A 23,312-nucleotide genomic window follows, 5' to 3' on the forward strand; every position below is an offset into this window, starting at 1 on the left:
AAAAATTAATAAAAGTCCTCTTTGCGCCACTCCACACAAACCCCAACGAAAAAAAAAAAAAACCCAACTGAAAATAGTTTAGAAAAGTGGAAAAATACACCCTCCATGTTTGAAGATTGGTCGTTTTGATGTGCAGGTGGCAGACAACCGTTTAAAGCTAATTTAGGTTTAGCTAATGTTAACAAAATTAAAAAACTAAAATTACTTACATGTCAGAGTAGACAGGACTGCCTCAATCTTCAGCCTCCTGTTGATGTGATGTCCAACAACTGACGACATGTTTTGACTATAGTTTTGTCCCTTTGGTAACGTAAAAGCTAAAAATCGTTTGTAAACCGTTTGGTGCCCGCCAAAAAGTTAGCTAACGTTAGTAGAGTTAGCTACTGGTGTGGAGCATAGACTGTAAAAAGAAGGTGTGGAGTCGCTGACAGTTTTTTGTTTGGGGTTTGTTGGTCAAACCATCCTTACACACGAACTGGAAATGGACGGTAACGTTAATCACCACACAGAAGCCGTGGCGATTTACTTTCGGTAGTAGTAGCTGGTGTTGCGTACTTCCGTGGTGATGTCAAGGGGAAGAATCATACATCCATGGGAAGAACACCTGGCGCCATCTTGAATCTACCTGGATTTTTTCTTTCTTTTTTGAAACAAAATATGGAGACGAGTCTGCGCCGTAACGTAATCGTGCGGGGGCCCCCCGCGGCCGTCCGAAGGTATGGTGGTGGTGGGGTTACGCGAGAACGGCGTAGGAGCTGTCCATAGTTACAAAGCAAAGACGGAGTATCTTTGCCAACAGTCTCTTGACATATCAAGACAACTATGGACTATGGAAGTTTGAATAGTCAAAATACATAAGTTATCATGACGTGAAGCGTTTGTTGCGGTGCCGGGCTGCGGGGGTATACTTTACGGCCGGTGTGTGTGTACCATAGACTGTAAAAAAAAAAAAAAAAAATAGGTGTGTATTTATGGCATGACACCATGGATCTATTATAAGACAAGATAATATAATACATCCATGCATGACACACACACACACAGCTTTAGGAAACAATCCCGCCTTTCTGCGTTACTGACAACCCTTGAATGTAGCATGGGACTGACGCACGGACCTATTCGTGCGTCATGACGTCAGCGGGTTTGACAGAGCCACACTTCCCTGAAGTTCGCAGTGTTTACAAGTGTGTTTTCCCGCGTTAGGACAGAACAAGTGATTGAGACGAAGAGGCGAATCAACGGGACTCGTCACTGGGTCCTAAAGATGATAAAGACCGAGAGGATTCTACATCTGAAGAGCTGCCGGGGCCGGAAGGTCCGTGTGGTCCGGGAACATTATCTGCGGGAGCGAGTTCCCTGCTTCAGCAGTGTGTGTCAGGCGGACTGTGTGAACGGTACAGCCCGCTGCTACACACACACACACACACAAAACAACCCTTTATTTTCCTGTACAATGGACTCCTACACACCATATGAACACACTGCTGCTCATAATATAGCTACCAGCTGACGTGACAATAAGCTATCTGTAGCCATCGACTTAATCAATCGCTCTGAAATTCATGTTGTTTTGCTTGTATTTACTACTTTACTTTATAGGCATTGTTGCCTGCAGTATGTTTTATGGGATTATGCAACGGTTTTGATACAAAGTTTAAAGAAAAATCTCAGCTTCAGATGTCTGGATTTGGCCCAGCCCTGATCCACAGTACAGTGTGTGCCAAAGCTGTTAGTTTGCACCTGGTGTTGAACAGCTATTGAAATAGACAGCAGTGACACTTTATTACAAGCTAAAGGTGCCTGCTTCCCTTTGTCTGAAAGTTACTCTAAAATCATCATCCACTTGACAAAGATTCACCTGCTGCACAAAACAGCACAAAGGCAAAAAAAAAAATGTTGCACCATTCATGCAAGGGGCAATGTTTGCCCCTTGCATTAAAGTTGATGTAGTAGCAATAGACCGAGGGGCAAAATCTCAGACATCTTTGCCTGTTTACTTCAAAACCAGATGGGAAGGTGCTGCCGGGAGACCTGACCCACTATGTGGTGCCTGATGCCGGCGTGGTCGTCGACTACCTGGAGATCTTGGAGTTCAGGGAGCTGCAGGGCATCGTCTTCACCCAGACCGCATGCCAGGCTGTGCAGCACAGTAAAGGACGCAGGTACACTCACACCAGCAGGCTCAACATGCACACACACACGTATCGTTTAACCTCTAATGCTTAATGTGTGAGAGTCCTGTCAGTGTTGTAAATTGTCATATTTAAAAATGAGCACGCTGGTTTATTATTCTAATGGCAGCAAATAGAAAAATCAGAGCTTCAGGCACAGTGACAGCTCCTGTGGTCAAGACATTTTGAATTAAGCCTCTAATGACAACCTACCTGCACAGGAGCGTAGGGAGTGGGCAGGGGGTCAACCTCATTATATCAAAGCTCTGCTGACGAAGCTAAACGAGATCCGGCCTGTGACTTGAAACACTGCTCCCTCACAAACACGCAGGAGTGCTTTTGACAAACTTGATGAACACTGTAAGGAGTCCCACATGACCTCTGCTTTTGATTTCTGCTTACACCGCCTTTTAAAATGTTGCATCATTAATATGATGAGGCTTCACTTTTGATAATGTTAGGTAGACTTAGTTGGTGGAGCATATGCTGATGCCATACTGTGTCAGTAATTGCAGTTTTCTGTTCACTCCAACATACAGGGGGCACACAGAAATGAGCTGTGCGTGAGTGTGTGTGTTTTGACACAATATGTGTGGATGATGACCTTTGAGTTTCTCTGCAGCTTTTGCTTTTTTTATAAAGCCCGAATTTGATATCTAATTTATAAATGTGGTGGCTGCGGTTCAGGGGGTAGAGTGGGTTCGTCTGGTTAATCAAAAGGTCGGCGGTGCAATTCCTGACTCCACCAGCCTCGAAGTGCGTCGAGTGCAGCAGCTTCAGCTTCATGTTAGAGCTGCACAATTAATCACAATGTAACAGAAATCACACTGTTTCTGTTACTGTATCAAAATTGCAGGAGCTGTAATGTTTAAGGTAAAAGGTAATAAACCTTAGATAATGTAGTAAAAATGAAAAGTGATCATTCACACTGAGATTATAATCACAATATCTACCCCCATAATTGCAATATGCTATTTTTTGCTTCTCCTGCAGCTCTACCTAATATCTATCCAACAGACACCAGAGTGGTGTCAATCATCTCATCCAACCGAAGAGAGTCAGTCTGTTGTGTTTCTTCTTGAAGTTATTCAAAGAGATGGATGAAGGTGGACTTCCTTTCCCTGTCCTCTGTTTTTATGCAGGCAGTACAACCGACTGAGAAACCTCCTGAAAGACCCTCGACATGACTGTGTGCTGTTTGCCAACGAATTTCAAGAGTACTCCTACTGTCCACGAGAGAAGGGGGAGAGTCAGGAGAAGTGGCAGACCAGGTCAGAGCACATTAACCCCCCCCTCCCCACACACACACACACACACTAACAAACGTCCTCCCTGAAACACCAGGCTGCATGTGGAACCAGCTCAGGGTTTATAACAGGAGTCTTAGCGCGTGTCATGTTGTTACACAGTAAATATTTCATAGGATTTCATAGAAGCTCAGTTCAAAGAGGAGAGGGGCTGATCGGTGAGATGATGTTGTGTGTGTGTGTAGTTGCTGGTTGAGCTCAGTACAACCCAGACCAACTTGAAGCTCTGTTTTCATAAAGGACAGATTTTGTTTTTTGTTTTTTTCTCCTTGTTTTTACAAATTTTAACTTGTTCAAATAAAAAACCTTGATGAAAAACTGCAGGTTTTCTATATCAAAGCATTAAACTGCACATGTAAATACTGTAGAGGAGGTTTCAAAATGTAAATATTGTGAATCACGATAAAGACTAAAAATATCATATCCTGAGTATTGTACCAACATATTGTGATACATTGCAACTATAACCTTCTTTGCAGCTGCAAAAGGTAGGCTAATAGATCACAGCTGCATTTTTAGTAATATAATAAAAGATGAATATCTGGCATCGGTGTATAGATACATTATTGCCACTGAAAATACTAGCTTAAAGACTGTAAACCGGGTAAATGGGTTGTCTGTCTCAGCCCAAACTAAAGGTAACAAAATCTGCAGCACCAGCATCTCCAAAGCTTATTAATCAACTCTGTTTATCTTATTTGTTGAGTCTGCCCAGAAATCATACACAAAATGTTTTGTAAAGTTTTTTTCTTGACTGGTGCACACCAACAAGAGACTCCAGGAAGTCACTGCTTCCAGCTGCTTACTCTGCAAAATAAAGTGTTTCTCTCAAAATGTTAAAACACAGGATTAACTGACTGTGTGAGAAGTGACAACAACATGCAGGTTCCTGCTCCTCTGGTTCCTTCAGCACATTTTAGATTGAAGTGTAAAAATACTCAGTTATAAAATCTTAGTTTTGTACAATGTCTGAAATCATTGAAACTTTAAAGCAGATATCAGTGGAATGTTTTTGTTAATATAAGTCCTAAATAGTCCTATTTTCCGTCAGCAATCACTTACATGAAGTATTTCAGCCTAAACACGAGTCTCTCCGTCACTCTGCTCTGCTGTAACCCGAGGAGAAAATTTTCCTTGTGGGATACAAGTGTTATCCAATGAGGAGAGAGAACGGCATGAAGGGCTGTGTGTGCAGCCAAGGGATGCGCGTGAATGTGGTGACGTAGCACGAGGACCAATTGATGCCTGACAAGGGCGGGGGCTGCTAACTCATGGTGCGTTCAAAGAAACTCGTACTTTGTGTTTTTCCTTCCTGTGAAGTCATACCAGTTCGATCTGGTACGAGTTCACGGGTCGGAAGTTACGAGTGGCCGTTATAGGGAACTTTCACAGACAACAGGATGGTAAAAACACGAGCTACGGGTTACCTGGAACGCTACCAAGTCGTAGTTGTGACTTGAAGCTGTAACTTACGGTTTCAAAAGCCTGCCTTGAACGCAGCATTAGCCGAAACGGCCGTGAAGCTGATATCTGCTTTAAGTGAGCCACAAGATACTATAAAGTAAGTGTCTAGGTGTCAGTAGAGCTCACTTCTCCTCAAGATCCCAACACATAAGATAAAAATACAAAAAGGCAGAGCACTGACCAACACCCAAATAATAATAATTTCAGCACTGCTGTGGTATCTGCTGCACATACCAGTGAATTAGATCCTGGCACGCAACCTTGGCGTTATCCTGGACCCCACCCTCTCCTTCGATCACCATGTCAGCTCCGTCGTCAAGACCTCCTACTTCCACCTCCGCCGCATCGCCAAAATCCGACACTGCCTCTCTCCCCCTGCTGCCGAATCCCTCATCCACGCCTTCATCTCCTCCCGCCTCGACTACTGTAACTCCCTCCTCACCGGCATCACTTCCCATTCCCTCCATAGACTTCAAATGGTCCAGAACTCTGCTGCCCGCCTCCTCACCCACACTCGGTCCCGTGAACACATCACTCCCGTCCTCCACTCTCTCCACTGGCTCCCCATCAAACAGCGCATCAACTTCAAGATACTCCTCCTCACCTTCAAAGCCCTCCACCACCTTGCCCCCCCCCCTACCTGTCTGACCTCCTCATTCCCCACCGCCCCACCCGTGCCCTCCGATCCTCCTCCACTCTCTCCCTGACAACACCCACATCTAAACTCAAATCCTTCGGCGACAGAGCCTTCTCCCGTACTGCATTCCGACTCTGGAACTCTCTCCCCCCATCTGTCCGCGACTCACCCTCACTCCCCACATTCAAGTCCCGGTTAAAAACATACCTCTTCTCCCAAGCCTATGACCTCCCCTACCCATAACCGGTCTCTCCATCACCTCGCTCATTAATGTCTCACTGTGTACTGTCTCTCCCTCGTCTCCCCCTGTATGTCTCTACCCTGTTTTTTTGTGTCTTTGTAAGCGTCTTTGGGTTATTGAAAAGCGCTATATAAATTAAATGAATTATTATTATTATTATTATTATTATTATTATTATTATTATTATTATTATTATTATTATTATTATTATTATTATTATTATTATTATCTACCTGTTGTCTACACTTCGTCTATATTTCCAACCCGAGGCCTCGGGTTCTAACTGTAATTAAATTACATGAAGTACTTCAGTCCAGCTTTTAGATGAATGACACCAAGAATGAACTGTAACTAGAATCTGAAAGACACAGCTTCTTGTTGTAAGACACTCATCACACTTTTAATTCTCGCTAAATATTAAATTTCATTCAAACTGAAAATAAAAACAAGTGGCCTGTTTGAGGAGAGTAATTTGTTCATATTAGACAAGAAAACTCTTCATGTTTACAGTGAACAAATTATATTAAATCCCATTCTAAACTGTTCTGCTTCTTCACCCAAGCTTGTAAAATTGCAAATCATGATTTGTTTAGTGTTTTTTTTTTTAGAAAGAAAACTGTAACTCTGCAAACAAACAAAACTCCTAGAGCAGTTAGAGAAGTGTGTTTTCTCCCTCCTCTGTTATGGTTGGGTAAAAACTGCCAGGTTGTGTTTGTTTGTTTATTTATTCAAAGAGTATTGAATTATTTTTATATTATTGCCTCAGTGTCTGCCTGTGTGTCATGTAGTAAAAAGTCTGCATGTACTGTACTCATGCTGTGCACATAAACCTGGGTATGGACTAGTTCTTGTATTGTTTTCTAGATCTACTAGGAAAGTCTTAAAAGATTTGCCAGTAGATCATGATCAGCAGCCCTGGTTCATAGATACTGTCTGAGTAAAACTAGCAGTGATACAGAGGGAAGCTGTAGTTGTTATTACAAAGATCCAGTCATAATACTGAGGTCCACCAGTGCTGTACAAGATCTGCTGTCATCAAATGAATCTATTGCATAAAAAAGACACAGTTCCCAGAGCTGTGAATTATTTATGTCTAAGTGTTAATTTATGTTCCAGAGAAACTAAATACAACACATTCAAGTTTAAATCTTTAACAAGCCAGCTGTTTACTGTACATGTACATTGTGCTGAAATGTGTGTGTATGTGTGTGTGTCTTTAGGTGTGTGTACTCTGCAGCGGTGTGGTACTACAACCACCTGGCAGGTATGATGGATGTAGTGATGATCACAGAGGACCAGGAGGCCGTGGCTGAGTACAGCAGCCTAAACTCTGGAGTGTACGTCATCTCCGTCCAGGTACATGCCACGCCTGCACGCCACCTTTCTGATCTACACCTCAGCCCATAAATATCTGGCTCCAGCTCTTTGGATCTGACCTGGCAAATGTCCGTGAGGTTTAAGAGCCAACATTCACCTCTAATATTGTTGAGTTGCAGCTTTGTGATTGTGCTGTTGCCTCGTTCACCCTCAAACACCCTTAAAGACGAGACTCTGCTCCTCAGTGTCGGCTGCTGTTTTGTGTGCTGAGCCAACACAGTGGAGAAGTGTCACTGTTCAGATGCTGCATGTGCTGACCTAAGGCGGCGTCACACTACTCAACAAGATTTTTCTCGAACAGTTAAAAAACACGATTGAAATCAAGCAGAAGCAATTCAAGCTGAATTTAGCAGCCACTTTGAAGTTGACAAACTCATTATCTTCTGATGGAGATTTCATTCGGTATGATCGAAAGCTGCAGAACTGATTTGATCATTTATTTTTTCACAAGTCAGTTATTTACAGCTGTGTACAGATTTACCTGCAGCGTATTCACTGTTAGCTCAGATATGATGAAACCCAACATGTGACGTAATTGTGACCTCTCTTCTTACAAGGGATGATGAATTCAGATGAGGTGTCCATGGGAACCCAGCATGTCAGTATCAGCGTCTGCGTTGGTCAATAAGAACTGATGTAAAGATTTTTTTTTTGTTCCTTCAAACTACCCAGGTGAACTGCAAACTGTCTCGGTTTCATTTAAAAATGGTGTCCTTGCATTGGTTGATCCACTGGAGAAAAATACTGTTAGTGGTGTGTTCATTCAGTTTGTGGTTCACTCATTTCCACACAACACTGTAGGACTGACAGGGGCTTGTGAAAAAAGAGTGTGGAATTATTAATGAAAGACTTTTGACCTTTTTCTAGTTATTTCTATTTTATTTTTTTCACATTTTCCAATAGATTATTGCAGTGCTGCACTGAGGCCATTTTGAATAATAAAAATAATTTATTGTTATACAATATAATGTTGAGCCTCCAACGTCATACTGTATTTGTAACAAGTGTTTGAATCATACCTGAGGGGTCATTGCCGAAATGTTGTGTTTCTGTAAACATGAGGAATATCAGCCGATTGATCAGTTGTCATATTTTCTTACTCCTCAATATCGGCATCAGCATCAACCCTAAATAAATCCCACATCGGTTGGGCTCTAGTTGAGAGACTTCTACTGTCGGTGTCAGTTGGTGTTATAAATAATCAATGGTGGTGAATAGAAAAGTTGGAGAGAGGTGAGCACAACAGGACACAGGTCACTGTTGTTATTTTTTATTAATTGATATGTTTGGATCCTCATTAGACACACCGACGTACCAGTGACTCCTCCTGGGATCCACTCAAGTCAACTCTTCGTCATAATGCAAAAAAAGAACAGTAATGAAACTACTAACAGCTATATCTAATACCCAAATCTAGGCTGTTTTGATTGCAATACACCAAATCCACATCATCTCATAACTTAACAATTCCTTTAAGTAACTCGGTCAAATTATAGAGAGCATCACCACCAGAATTAGATCTTCAAAGCAAATTATTTTTCAACCATTTTCATCAATAATCTATTAAGTTTGTCTCAGAAGGATCTCACTTATTTTAAATCCTAAATCTTATTTACCCAACAGAATGTCATGGACTCTTCAGGCTGCTGAAGTGATTGTATTTGGCCTAATTGTCTTGCATTGCCATGCCGTGTATACGCTCCATATCCCTCCACTGAGCTGCTTGACAACTAATATGCTACTGGTGCAGTGGAGGGAAAAAAATGTCAGGAAAAAAAGTAAAGTTGTATGGCTGGTGTGAAATCTTGATGAAGTGGTAAAAGTATGAGTCAGTGGAGCGTTGAGAGTTGTTTCAACACAATAGAGGCTGTGATGAATCAGAGAGAGGTTCTGTAAACAGCTGATTCACTTGAAAGTTATTTACCTGCTAACAGGACATCATAGAGATGAGAGACTGGTCTTTGCACCACTGTCAAAACATCAATATGGAGTTAGATTTCAGGATGCAGATCACACTTTGTTAGAGCAAGGTTAATTGGGCACAGTTTTACCTGTTTCATTCTGGCGGACACATGATTTGAATGTAACCAGCAAAGGTTAAAAATGGAGAACAGAACAGCAATGAAAGGAAATAAGAGGGTTAATTTGAAACTAAATTATGAAATTAAAAATTGCTAAAATGTGTCGTCCTGCCTCAGTCACCATTTTCACAAATTTTAAAAATACATTTTTGTACCAACCCTTCCACTGCATATCCAAAATGAAACTGATAAAGGTCATAAGTGTCCATCTTTTTACACTTGGACCGCGTTAGTGCGCTGTGGCGTGCAGGTATTTTTAGTCAGGGCCGACTAATACAGGATTTTTGGGGCCAGTGCTGATACTGACATTAGGAAGTAAAAAAAAAACAGATAAATTATTAATTGGCTGATATTCCTCACAGAATTTCTGAAATGACGTCTTGAATATAGTTTGAACACTTGTGACAGATATGTATAGAAATAAAAAGAAAAAGGGTTAAAAGCCTCTAATGAATAATTACACACTGGGCTTCACAAGCCCTCATTAGTCCTACAGTGTTGTGTGGACCAAACCTACAGTATAGAAATGAGAGAACCACAAACTTATTAATCAGTTTGGGTGCTGTTCATAAAAATGTCTTATCACAGATCTTAGATATCTGATGCTGAGTCACTCTTTTCTGCAGTTTTAGTTGGTTCTCTGTCAGATAAAGTTATCAAATATCCTGCTAAGCTTTGTTCCTGATCTGCCAGCTCTGATTTCTGTCTCTGATTAGCCACAATAGAGGAGCTGAGCATGATGGTTATTGTAGTGTTTAAATGCTTTTGACATTCAGAATTGACAGAAACACTTAAATATAATTAAAACACAAGGCTTGTCAAATTCAGGAGTAGCAAGCTGTGAAAGGCAAATGAAAAATGTTTTTTTGTTTTTGTTGTTGTCATCAAAAATAGGATCATTTATTTCCATCTGTGAAAACAGGTAATTTTTTTCCTGTTCATTTTTCTAAGGTTTTTTTTCATCTGTCAAAGCAGGTGAGCAGATGGGAAGAAAAAACAACAACCACAATTGCCTTCATGGCTTCTGTATTAAAAATAGTCAAAAGAAAACCTGCCACTCATGGTGGACGTTGAAGGCCTCTGCAGGGATGTTACTGGGACTAGTTTACTGTTAACGTTAACCTGCATGGTTTTCCCCTTGTACAGCACGGGGGGGGGGATTATTACTGTCAGATATTGTCCCCCCTCTATTAAATATGAAAGGAGGCTCCCACATCCTTGAGTTTTACACTGCTGACTTGTATCATCAGAACAGACATGTCCTATGATGTTTTATATGTTAATCTGTGAATTTCTTCACCCCTGCTCATGTGTCTTTGTCTTTATTCAGGATTATTTGCAGAACTTCTGTTCGGAGCTGCAGGTGGCACATGAGCTGTACGTCTCCATTTCTCAGGCGCTGCAAGAGAAGGAAGGTGAAGGCAAAGAGAGAGAGTACAGCGAACATCTCCCTGCTGAGGTCCTGGAGGTTGGAATCAAGTCTGGACGCTACTTTCAGGTACACTCTAAGGGCGCACTCACACTAGGCAATCGTACCGTTCCCAAGCACGTTTGCCCCATCTTTATCTTCACCGTGTCAACTGGAAATGTGTAGAATCAGTTAATTCAATGAGCAGTAGGCTACGTGTATTACCAGCAGTCAATGGTAAGAATTCCTTCTAGGATCAAAGAGGTCGCAAAAGAAATGAGAAAGTGTTTAAGGTATCATCTCTGAAGCTGTGGGGCTTACTGAGGAGCGCTACACTCATGCTGCATCAACGCACCAAGAAGAGAATGAATATAATTTAACAACTTGGTGATTATGTTTTGTTTTGTTGTCTGTCTCTCAGGGCACTCTGAATGTCAGCAAGCACCGGGCCCAGACCGAGGCTTTTCTCATGATGGAGAATTTTTCTAACAAGAGCACAGGTGCAAAACTGCAACGACACAATCACAACCTGTTACACTGATGGGATGTATATTTACCAAAGGCTAAAGGCCACATTTATTCACTACTAATATCATTGTCTCATCACTGGTGACTGGATTTGTTTCTTCTTTTTCATCCGCTCTCTTCAGATATAAGCTGTGTGTTGGTGCACGGGGAAAAGAATCGTAACAGGGCTGTGCACGGCGACGTGGTTGTAGTGGAGGTCTTGCCAAAGAGCGAGTGGAGAGGAAAGGTCACGGCACTGACGGAGGGTCAAGGGGAGGACAAGAGTGGAGAGGACGGACAGAGCAAACTGCTGCCCACAGGTGGGACGTCTGTTGAGGAGCTGGAGACGCTGTTAACACTGAGGATGTTGTTTTCTGTCCTGGGTTGTTTGTCTGTTTGCTGCTTAGGCTGCCACACGTTAGGTAAATCTTACCTGATTGAAAACATATGGGAGACCACAGACATGAGGACAGTTTCAACTGATTTTGAACATTATAATCCTCTGAACTCACGCACAGGACGATTCAGCCGGACAATGAGACCACACACCTGCTGATGTGATCAAACACATGAAGTGAAGTGTTTCAGGGGGTAAAAAACCCCATCTCAAGACTAATACTAAGCTAACAGTAGATATTTGCAATATCTGAACCTCATGATATATTGACATAATAATAAACCAAATAAACTAACAGGTAGCCCTCTTCACAACTTCTAAAGTCAAAAGTCTGTCCTGCTGTGCTCTCTCTTATGCAGTGAATATCAAAATAAAGAGTGTGTAGCCTCAGTGAACTCCCTGGCTTTGACCAATATTCAGTCATACTGAATATAATCACATTTCATGCCCAATGCAATACTCTTGTTTAATGGCAGCATCACTCACAATATCCACCATCATATATTGCATTTTTTTTTGCTAGATTGTGTAGATTTTCCATTTTTTCTCACTTCTGAATTCCTTTGTGTCTCAGTCTGTTCAGATGAATCAAGATGTTTCACCCACATTGTTTTAATGCTGTAATGTTTTGTTTCCTCCTCTCTTCATCTAGTTTTTAACAGTACGTTTAAAAACATGTTTGGATGAAGCCTTGAAAAATGAAAACTTTTTTTTTCTTAATACGCTAAAGGCACCGCATCAGGTTTTCTTGAAAACAAAGTTATGTTAATTCAGTGTTTTTCACCAAAAAGCAACATGAACGCCTTGAAACATCCTGAGTTGTTTACATCCAGCCATCCAAACTGTTGCTGAAATCTACATGAAGTCACTGACATGTTTTTGTGCTTGATATAAATAAATCAGGGTCCCAGTTAGCAGGTTACTCAGGGTGTTGTATTAACAACCTTTAATACGCATTTTCATATTTGGAGAATTAAGAGTTCAACCAACAGTTTGTCCAACTCAAAGATCCACCTCCAGTGGTAGAGATGAGATTATTCGCTTCCAGAGGGTCGTCCATTAATCAGAAGAACGTTTGCTGCGTCCCTTCTCCCTGGTGAATGACTGTCTCTCAGTCCCTACAGTGTGTTGTTATTTAATGTGAAATAATCACTCGCCAGGATGATTTTGAGTGAGCCGATCATCACTCACTGACCCTGCTCAGACTCACTGCGTTGCATCGACTGTTACCATCTGCTGTTCTGGGAGAAGCGGTGTTACTGTGCTGATCTCTGCTTATTTTAACTTGCAGGCCGCGTCGTCGGGATCCAACAGAGGAACTGGAGGGACTACGTGGTGACTTTCCCCCCCAGGGATGGGACTCAATCCCAGAGCAGGAACTCCCAGCGCATCCTGGCTGTGCCCTGGGACCATCGCATCCCTAAGATCCGCATCAGTACTCAGCAGGCTGATACTCTACAGGTGCAATTCGCCTTCCACTGGCTGCTCATTCATTCATTCAGCCACAAATTTTGCTTTCTTAAAAACATGTAAGGATGTAATTGGATATATTGATTTTTCATAATGGATCTACTGTCGTCTGGGCCATTAATAACAAAGTGGCATTGTCATAACTATAAAAAAAAATCTGATCACCTCAGCTTGATCTTTAACCAACATAAACACATGTTGGCGAGGTCTTGTGATTCTTCTTGTGTCTTCTTCTCCAGGATCACAGAGTGGTGGTACGCATTGACTCGTGGGAAAGCACGTCGCTCTATCCCAACGGCCACAGCGTGCGGGTTCTGGGTCGGGCTGGAGAGCTTGAGACGGAGGTCCAGACCATCCTCGTAGAGAACTGCATCCACGTGCCTCCGTTCTCAGAAGCACAGGTGAGAGGAAGAGCTTCTCCTTTGTGGTTGCAAGTAAGAAATCTGTTACTAGACACTGGCCAAACCCAAGACCACCTACTATTGGAAGATTGGCAAGGAATAAATCTGGAATAGTTGACAGATTTCAGATTGAGATTTCCCTTAATGGTCATTTTGACCATTGAACATTAAAATGAAATAACGTTTCAATAAAACAGCAGACACAAATAAAAACGGCACACTGACTGATTCAGTCACAAAGAACAAACACAAGGGATGTGAGCAAACACGAGGAGGCACTGCCACCCAGAGGCCCCTGAACACAGCGTCTGTGTGTGTGTGTGTGTGTGTGTGTGTGTGTGTGTGTGTGTGTGTGTGTGTGTGTGTGTGTGTGTGTGTGTGTGTGTGTGTGTGTGTGTGTGTGTGTGTGTGTGTGTGTGTGTGTGTGTGTGTGTGTGTGTGTGTGTGTGTGTGTGTGTGATGAAGCAGCCTTGTTTTTTCCATCTTGAATTTGTTTACCTCCCTCCTCTTGTTCATCAGATGATCCAAGGGCTTCACGTAGTTAAAATCATGTTTTCTTTCCAGTCAGATTCATGTTGTTCATTTCGTTCTGTAGAAAAGAGTCACTGATGAAACTCACTCACTCAGTATCCAACTGCCTCTTCTCAGAACAAAGCGCTGGCCCAATAAATAATTCATACATGTCCCTCCACTGTGGCACAGCTGCATCTGTGAGATCTCGAATGCCTAATGTCACCTTGTGTTTTTTCTTTTTTCATGTTTTTTTTTTTTTTACCTGGTGTCTGTCCGTCCTCAGCTCAGAGAGATGCCGGTCAACTCCCCTGAGAGACCGTGGAAGGTGGATCCGGCCCAAGCGACAGCGCGGCGGGACCTCAGGGAGACTCACCTGGTGTTCAGCATCGACCCAAAGGGCTGCGAGGACGTGGACGACACCGTGTCGGTGCGCGGCCTCGCCGGCGGTGACCTGCTGGAGCTCGGGGTCCATATCGCCGACGTCACCCACTTTGTCACCGAGGGATCGCTCACTGACCTGGAAGCACGAAGCAGGTGAGGTGGAAAAAAATCAGGAGCATCTTCCAACGGGCAGAGGCTTTTATGTCTATCATGAATGAAAGGGGGGATTACGTTGATAAGAGGAGACATAAGAATAGAGGATGATTATTCATCCGAATGTAATGAGGCTGTGGAATTTACAGAGGTCAGTTTTACACCTCAGATTCACATGAGCCACAGGTTTTGGTTAGAAAATAAACATGAACCAAACATAGACCTGTGTGTGTGTGTTGTTGATCAGGCGTGTATCTAATGCAACAAACCTAACTGACAGATTAAGAGGACTCAGCAGTTACATCTTGTTCTTGTTTATCAGGCTAGAGTCACACTATCTGGCTTCATCAGGTTATGTGCGTTCAAGACTAAAACAGAATAATACATGATATCTCAAAACATACATCAAGTCGTTCAAGTATAAAAACAGAGTATATAATATCCCAGAACATAGTCAATTGTAACAGTACCAGTTATCAGAAAGAGAAATCAAGCAATTAGGTAACTGGAATATTTTGAATCATGAGGAGCTTGGTCTGTAAAATCACCTCAAGGTACAAATAAACTTCAAATCAAATCAAATTGTATTTGTATGGCAATTTTCATGCATAAAAGCAACACAAAAAAAGAAAAAAAAGAAGTAACCCAACCCTCCCACCCACACAAATACACACAGAGACATAGAGACATACAGGCACACATGCACACACACACACACACACACACACACACACACACACACACACACACACACACACACACACACACACACACACACACACACACACACACACACACACACACACACACTCACACTCACACTGACAAGTTTACAACCACACGCGCTAGCTGTCGTTAGAGAGACATGGCCGGGCACCAATACCTGAGGCGAGAAGAAAGCCACCTCGGGGGGCCGACCACCCTGAGAGGGCTCTCGGCCCACAACACGGGAACGCTGCCACGGAGACAACCCCGAGCCAGGCAGACAGTAGACCCCACACCAAGGTGTGGAGCCCTCTAGCCAACAGGGCCGGAGCCATCCACAGGACCAAAAGCAACTCCCAGTGTGGTTGGCCCCCATTAGGAAACACTGGAGATAAAAACTAATGGACTAAAACTACTAAAACAGCAAAAGCTAAAAGACTAAAACAGTAAGATAAGATAAAAGGTATAAAATAAACAAAGTACAGGCGTAAAAACTTCATTAAAACATGTAGCTAAAATCATATAAAACAAAGATTTAATATGATAAGAAACCTGATTAAAAGGAATAAAGAAATAACAGAAATCAATTAAAAGACTGAAAAGGTGAGTCTTGAGCCTCTTTTTAAAAACATCAACAGTCTCTGCAGCTGTTCCACAATCAGGGGCCATAATAACTGAATGGCGCCTCCCTACCCGTGTGTTTTGGATCTGGACCTCAGGGTCCGCGAGGGTTGATATGGTAATAGTAGATCAGATAAATAAAAGGGCCCAAGGCCGTTAAGACATCTAAAAAACTAGTAAAAGAACCTTGAAATCGATCCTTAAGCGTACGGGGAGCCAATGAAGCGATTTTAAAACTGGTGTAATGTGCCGCCCTCTAGTCCTCGTCTTCTGTAGTAACTGAAGATTAGAGATGTTCTTTTTGGGAGCAGGGCATTACAATAATCTAAACGACAAGAGATAAGAGATAAAAGCATGCATTAGCACCCCCGTGCTGGCCTGAGAGAGAAACTTGAGACATAAAAGTGTGTTGTGTCTGCAGTGCAAGAGCCGTTTTCTTAGAAAATCAGAGCCTGAACATTCAGCTCAATGAGAACAGGCCAGAGTGCTGTTTGGTTTTTCATAGTGTGAATGTTTGTCCTTGTCCAAGGGCTGATCTTACACTCACCAGCCACTTCACTAAGTACACTTTGCTTGGATCCCTTTTTACCTTCAGAACTGCAGGCTGCAACTGAATTCTTTGAGGCAAGATTCAACAAGGGGCTCAGAGTGAGCCAGTAAAGTATCCCTCACAGCAGCAGCCTGAACTGATACGAGGCAGGATGGATCCATGCTTTGATGTTGTTTACCGCAAATTCAGCAGAAATTAGGACTCATCGGACTGGGCAGCTTTTTTCCTTTTTCTATTGTCCAGTGTCGCTGACTGTGTGAAGTGTAGCCTCAGTGTCCTGTTGTTAGCTGACAGCAGTGACACCCGTGTGGTCTTCTGCTGCTGGAGAACATCTGCTTCAAGGTTCCACGTGTTGTGGTTCACAGATGTTCTTCTGCAGACCTCGGCTGTAACTAGTGGCTATTTGAGTTACTGTTGACCTTCTATCAGCTCCAACCAGTCTGGACATTCTCCTCTGACCTCCAACCTCTGACCTCTGGCATCAACAAGTCATTTTCTCCCTGAGAAACTGGATATTTTCTCTTTTCGGACCACTCTCTGTTAAACTCTAGAAATGGTTGTGGCAAAAAATCTCAGTAGATCAGCAGTTTGTAAAACACTCAGACCAACAACCAGAGCTTCCCCATGTCTACTTGACTAAATGCACTGAGTTGCTGCTGTGTTATTGGCCTGTTAGATATTTGCGTTAATGACTTGAATGAATGAGGGTACAATTGATCCAGAATTCAGCAGCATGCTCTGTTTGGATCCTATAAAGGTATAGGTTTACATATGGACAGTAGGGACGTTAAAAAATGACCCTGAATCAGATGAACATTAATTTATTTCAGTGCTGAAGTGTAAATGGTCCCAGACTTACCTATAACTACAGTGTAGACATAACTGATGATACAGAGGATGGGGAAATACCACAGGCTATCATTGTGAATATTTCATGATTCTGTCTCCTCTGTGGAGGAAAGAAACAGATGATGCCGCTGTTTTTCCTTCACTTTCTTCTTCTTGTTTCTTCCTCAGGGCTACGACCTACTACCTGGCAGACCGCAGGTACGACATGTTACCTGCTGTTCTCAGCTCAGACCTCTGCTCTCTGCTGGGGGGAGTCGACAGGTGAGTGGACTCGTACGTCTCCGCTGTGCATGTATCGTGTGTTGGTCGGCTTCTAGCTTTTCTGTAACTACTGCCTGTGTGTTCCCGCTCAAATCCAGGTATGCGATGAGCGTGCTGTGGGAGCTTGACGCGCACACGCTCGAAGTCAACAAGGTGTGGTACGGCCGCACCATCATCCGCTCCTCCTACCAGCTCCACTACGAGCTGGCCCAGGCGCTCCTGAACGGAGAGTCGGCGGAGGTCCCAGAGCTGGCCCCACTCAAATCCGAGGAGAGGGATGCGAAGCTGGCCGAGCTCACTCAGGCTCTGGAGACGCTCACACACGTGGCCAGACACCTCCGAGCACAGAGGGACAGAGGAGGAGCGCTGGAGCTGGAGGGGGTGGAGGTACGTTTGTCGCTCCATCCACCTGTTTCCTGTGTTTTCAGATCTTTAGCATTTAAATAAAACCCGCCTCTCTCCCCTCAGGTGAGGGCCCAGCTGGACGAGGAGAGGAACATCACCGCTCTGGTTCCCCGTCAGCCCCTGGAGGTCCACGAGACCGTGGCCGAGTGCATGATCTACACCAACCACTGGGTGGCGCGCAAGATCCAGGAGGTGTTTCCTCATCAGGCGTTGCTGCGGCGTCACCCGCCGGCTCGGCAGGAGTTCTTCAGCCAGATGGTGGAAAGCGCCAGAGCCAAGGGCTTCACCATCGACACCAGGTGACCGAGTCAGGAGAGACAGAGTATTAAAGTGAGTGTCAAAGAGTCACACATTTGAACGGGAGATTCTGTTCCTCCAGGTCCAACAAAGCTTTGGCCGACTCTCTGGACCAGGCCATGGACCCACAGGACCCGCTGGTGAACAGGCTCCTGAGGATGATGACCACCCAGGCCATGTCAGAGGCTCTTTACTTCTCCACCGGTGCCGAGTCTCAGGACCAGTACTACCATTATGGTACTCAGCCAGTAAAACTTTATTTGAACAGTACTTTTTTTTCATTTGTAGTGTAATTAACATCACAGTGTGCCCAAGTGCAATATCCCAAAATCCAAATCGCATTAGCTGCAATTTATTTGATGAAGGTAAAATGTGTGTGGTGTGTTACTACAGAGACGCCCTGGACAACAGATCGTTTTTTCAAGACATAGTATCTGCCCACATAATCAGGATATGCTTTTTGCATATTGTGCAGCCCTTAATATAATGCAGTCCTTTACAGAATGAAATTGATAAGAGAACAAACACATCCTCACATACATACAGACCCAGAGAAGAATAAGTGACCAGGTAATAACAGGAACTGAAGACTGGAAAGCAAAGATATGATGATAGAGCAATAAAGATTAAAAATAAAATTATAAAATAGAGGAGAATAATAAAAGTAGAGATTACATTTTTTTTTTAAAACAGAAACCAAACACTTGCAATTCTGGGGAATTAACTGGATCCAGATCTAGATCTGGATGAAGGATCTGGTATTGGTTCTGGTTTTGGTCAGACTAGATCAAACAAGAATTTATCCTGGTGATGATTAAGAGTGGAGGGAAAAATCAGTAAACTTTAAAGCATATCATGATATTTTATGTCACAATATTTTATTGGTACAGAGATGCCAAGTATCAATCTATCAATAGGAATTAAATTTTTAGTACTATTGAGTACTTTACACGAATGTTAGTCGTGTGTTCGACAGTCACATTATGCAAAAATAAAAGTTGGGCCTTTCAGGATACCGTTAGTGGTAAAAGGTAATAAATCACTGTTCATCACTATGTTACTGCAGTACTCGCCACACCATAAAACATTTAAAATCACAATAACATCATATCATGCTGACATTACACCCTGGGGCTTCTGGGGATTCCCACCTCTGGTGCTGACCTCTTATCTGTCTCTCAGGTTTGGCTCTAGATCGATACACACACTTCACCTCGCCCATCCGTCGCTACGCCGATGTGGTGGTCCACCGCCTCCTCACTGCAGCCATTGCCATGGAAATGGAGGCAGCCACTGGTAAAGCAGTAGCTGCTAACAAAGAGCTGGAGGAAATGGCCCAGCACATCAACAGCAGGAACAGGGTCAGTGTCGCTCTGTGGCTCTGTGGCATCGTTATTCACATCTTCCTCTGTGAAATAACCTGTGACCTTTGTGTGACCCCCGCAGGCGGCCAAGCGAGCGCAGAAGTTGTCCACGGAGCTGTTTCAGTGTCTCTACTTCAAGGAGAGAGACCCACAGACGGACCAGCGCTGTGTGGCCGATGCCATCATCTACTCCATCCGAGATGATGGCGTGTTGGCGTTTGTCCCAGAGTAAGAAACTGAATAACTAGATACAATATTCTTTATTTTCCTCCTCATCAAATCCTATTTACAGACCAAAACACCTTGCATACTGTATATAGTTACATTTGAATTTCTTCAAACAACTACTTCCTGTAGAAGAGGTTAATTTGTTAAGGACCTAGCCGTCATGATGATGATGAAGTATAAGCACGTTACCCAGTGTAACCAAACACTTGGTAATTCACTGATGTGTTTAAATGAACAGAGGTAATCAGAGTCACTTAAGGCTTTGGTAGACCCTTGTTAGTAGGAGACCTTCAGTGAAAATGTAACATTTTACCCAGAAGCTCTGATTTGCTGCTCTCAGCCATTAGATGTTTGTTTTAGTTGCATTTTTGTCACTTTGCATTTCCATCTCCATCACAGTTCAGGGCTCCAGACTAACGTTTTATACTAAGAGCACAGTGACCCCTAACTTAAAATTTTAGGAGCGTAAGCAGAAGATTTAGGGGTGCACACCGTAAATTGACTTTCACATTTCTCACATTATTCACCTTTTCATTCATGATCCTCACACACACTGGCCTGACACCTGTAATGACAGATTCCAGATTCTTTGGGTCGGCCCTTCCACGTTTCACCACTGTAATAAGAAAAATAGCAAAATGCCCCCCATTTAGGGTCAGACTGGAGCCCTGCAGTTTAGAGTAAAACAGAAGTGAATGGTCTGTGAATAAAGCTGTTTTTTCTCCTCTCATAAAATCATTCTAATTAAAGGCAAGGCCAGACTCACATCAGGTCCAACAGGATCCAGGCTGTGATGCTGACAGTTAGGCCCACTTAAAGTTTGGGTCAATGGTAAAAGGACGGCAGTAATATAGACTTTTTCTAGTCTCAATGACCACTTGAAATGCTTTACACCACTACCGGTACTCACATTCAACCATTCTCACACACATTCATTTCACTTGGTTCAGTTGTAGGTTGTGTTTTTTTCTTTCTTTTTTTTGCGACTTGATTTTTTTTGTTGCCAACTTCTGCGTGTTTCCATTATTTGTTTTAAGGTTTTAAATTTCAAATTGCATAGAAGGCGAGTTAATGGTATGGAAGCCAATAGCAGCAAATACTTTGATACATTTTATTTCCTTTGTTTTCCCATGATAACAGGATCATTTTCCTGAGATCTCTGGTGTCTTGTTAACAACATAACTGACCAGCATCAAGGCCCTGGGCATCACCATGGTAACTGGATTATGACATACTGCCACCTACTGCGTGACAAAAATCTCAGGCACATCTCTAATTAATAATGTCGTTTTAAGGTGGAAAACTGAGACAATAAAATGTATGAACATGTGGCCACACCACACAGGCCTTCTGTATAATGGAAACATGCCTTATTTTTCAGTTTATTCTCTATTACGGTGTCGGTATGTATCTGTTTTATACTCATTTACAGTATATTGAATTACGTTATAAAACAGCACACATGTGTAACTTTGATCATTAGGAAATATGTCGTCTTTAAAAAGTCTTGACCTCTGAACTCAGCTCCACTTGTGCTGATAATGTAAATTCAAAATGATGTTAACACAAATCCAGGTTTGAACCATCCTGACGACACCCGCCCTCTCTCCTCAGGTACGGGGTGAAGGCGCCAGTGTACCTGAAGAACAGGGAGGGTCAGGTGCTCGCTGCTGTGCAGGACGGCAGCTGCGAGTGGCAGAGTGGCTCGGTGCGGCGCCACGCCGACTGCATCACCACCTCCTCCGGCTGCGGCACCACCACCTTCAGACTGTTTGACCACATCACTGTGAGTCACAGCACGGATCATTATTTAGTCACAGATCTGTCTGTTTACCGTTGACTGATGTTAGGTGAAGCTGTGTCTTTGTCCTCTGATTTTATGATTTATGAGATAAAGTTTATGGTCACTTTTGTTTATTATATTGCTGTCTTTTTATCTATTTTATTGACACTAATATTTTTTTATCATTATCGTTTATTTCATGTAATTATTTATTATTGAATTATGTTATTATTAAGCTTTTTATTTATTTATTAATTTGGTAACACTTTACTTGACGCCTATCTCTATAACGCATTATAACAATACTTATAATGAGTTATAATGCAGTTATAGCAGTTTATAGCAATAAGCATAAGACATGGCTTATAAGGTCTTACTATTATAATAGAGTTATAATGCTCTATAATGTGTTATGCTTATTGTTATAGAGTCTTATGTGATTTATGAGTGTTTATAATGATAGTTATACATGTCTATAAGACAATTATAACACATTATAACTATATTTATAATGCATTATAAATGTGGGCATTGTCAGCCAGTTACTAACAATTATAACATATTATAATACCTGACCTTATAAGTCATGATAAAATGCTTTATAGTGTGTAATGATTATTGTTATACTTATGATCATTTATGAGTGTTTATAACTATAGTTATACAGTGCTATAACTGCATTATAACTCATTATAAGTATGGTTATGTCTTATAGAGATAGGCATCAAGTAAAGTGTTACCTATTTATTTATTTATTATTAATAACTTATTTTACCATTTGAACTATTCACTTGTTATTGCTGTTGTTGTGTATTAGTCCATAAAACTGATATGGGAATTTTCCCATATTATTAAAGTTTAATTGATGGATTAATTGATCAGGGTCCAGTTTGAAGAGGCTGGTGCTCACATCTGTCTCCTCTTCCCTCCGCAGGTCCGTGTCTCCGTCCAGTCCTTCAACTGCCACGCAGACCGCTTGAACCTGGACATCGTCAACAACAGGCCGTACCACAGCGCCGAGCCCCAGAAGCCACTGTCCCAGGGCCGCTGCCAGCTGGTGCAGGAGGTGGTGCGTCAGGCCGAGGAGGCGCAGGAGAAGGCGGCGCGGCGACCCAAACTCTCCAAAGAGGAGAGAGAGTTCAGCCAGAGCAAGACTCCAAATCTGTACTCGCTGCTGGAGCAGGTCCGAGAGGAGGCTCTGATGGACCTGAACATGATTCCTCAGGTCTGTGCCTCGACGGCCTAGATCAGCTGCCAACGGGTTTCTGAACATCATGGACGCCACAGAAGAAACCTTTTTAATGGAGATTTGTAGTTATTTATTATCTGATCACTTTCTATCCATAAAAAAGATGGAAACCAGAGACGTTGGTTATAATGAATAGACATGAACTGTAGTGGAAGTTGAAGTAATTATTGAATAGTTTGTGTTATGAGGAGTTGATGATGATGGGACATTAAACTGATCTCAGCACTGTTTAATAAAGCTGGTGACATTTGAGGAGTCTGACAAAGCCACAGAATGAGGAACTGATTTGTGTCATGACTGATGCTGGAGATTTGAGGTTGAAAGCAGCTTCGATTTCAGGGTTAAAACATCAATAACATGAACAAAGAAAAAGCTTCATTCATTTGTTTGTTCTTCATTTATTGTTTGCTTTAATACTACTGAGTCATGTGTCAGTCTCAGGCCTGGATTGCACCAACAGGGTTTAATTTGTAAACCAAATTAAATCAAAGT

At 42.5% G+C, this 23,312-nt stretch overlaps 1 protein-coding gene across 1 annotated transcript; it reads left to right on the forward strand.

Moving 5' to 3' along the window:
• Positions 1–1,147: 1,147 nt before the first annotated feature.
• On the forward strand, positions 1,148–23,092 carry dis3l (DIS3 like exosome 3'-5' exoribonuclease). Its single transcript, XM_084000811.1, has 18 exons — positions 1,148–1,394; positions 2,009–2,162; positions 3,314–3,442; positions 7,041–7,176; positions 10,609–10,776; positions 11,108–11,186; positions 11,337–11,513; positions 12,882–13,051; positions 13,300–13,461; positions 14,258–14,508; positions 17,402–17,494; positions 17,593–17,881; positions 17,963–18,198; positions 18,279–18,433; positions 19,379–19,557; positions 19,643–19,788; positions 21,403–21,574; positions 22,506–23,092. The coding sequence occupies exons 1-18, from the start codon at positions 1,265–1,267 to the stop codon at positions 22,815–22,817; spliced, it is 3,138 nt and encodes a 1,045-aa protein (XP_083856937.1). The 5' UTR covers positions 1,148–1,264; the 3' UTR covers positions 22,818–23,092.
• Positions 23,093–23,312: the final 220 nt, after the last annotated feature.

This window comes from Trachurus trachurus, assembly GCF_905171665.1.
Source record: "Trachurus trachurus genome assembly, chromosome: 3".
Classification (NCBI taxonomy): Eukaryota; Metazoa; Chordata; class Actinopteri; order Carangiformes; family Carangidae; genus Trachurus; species Trachurus trachurus.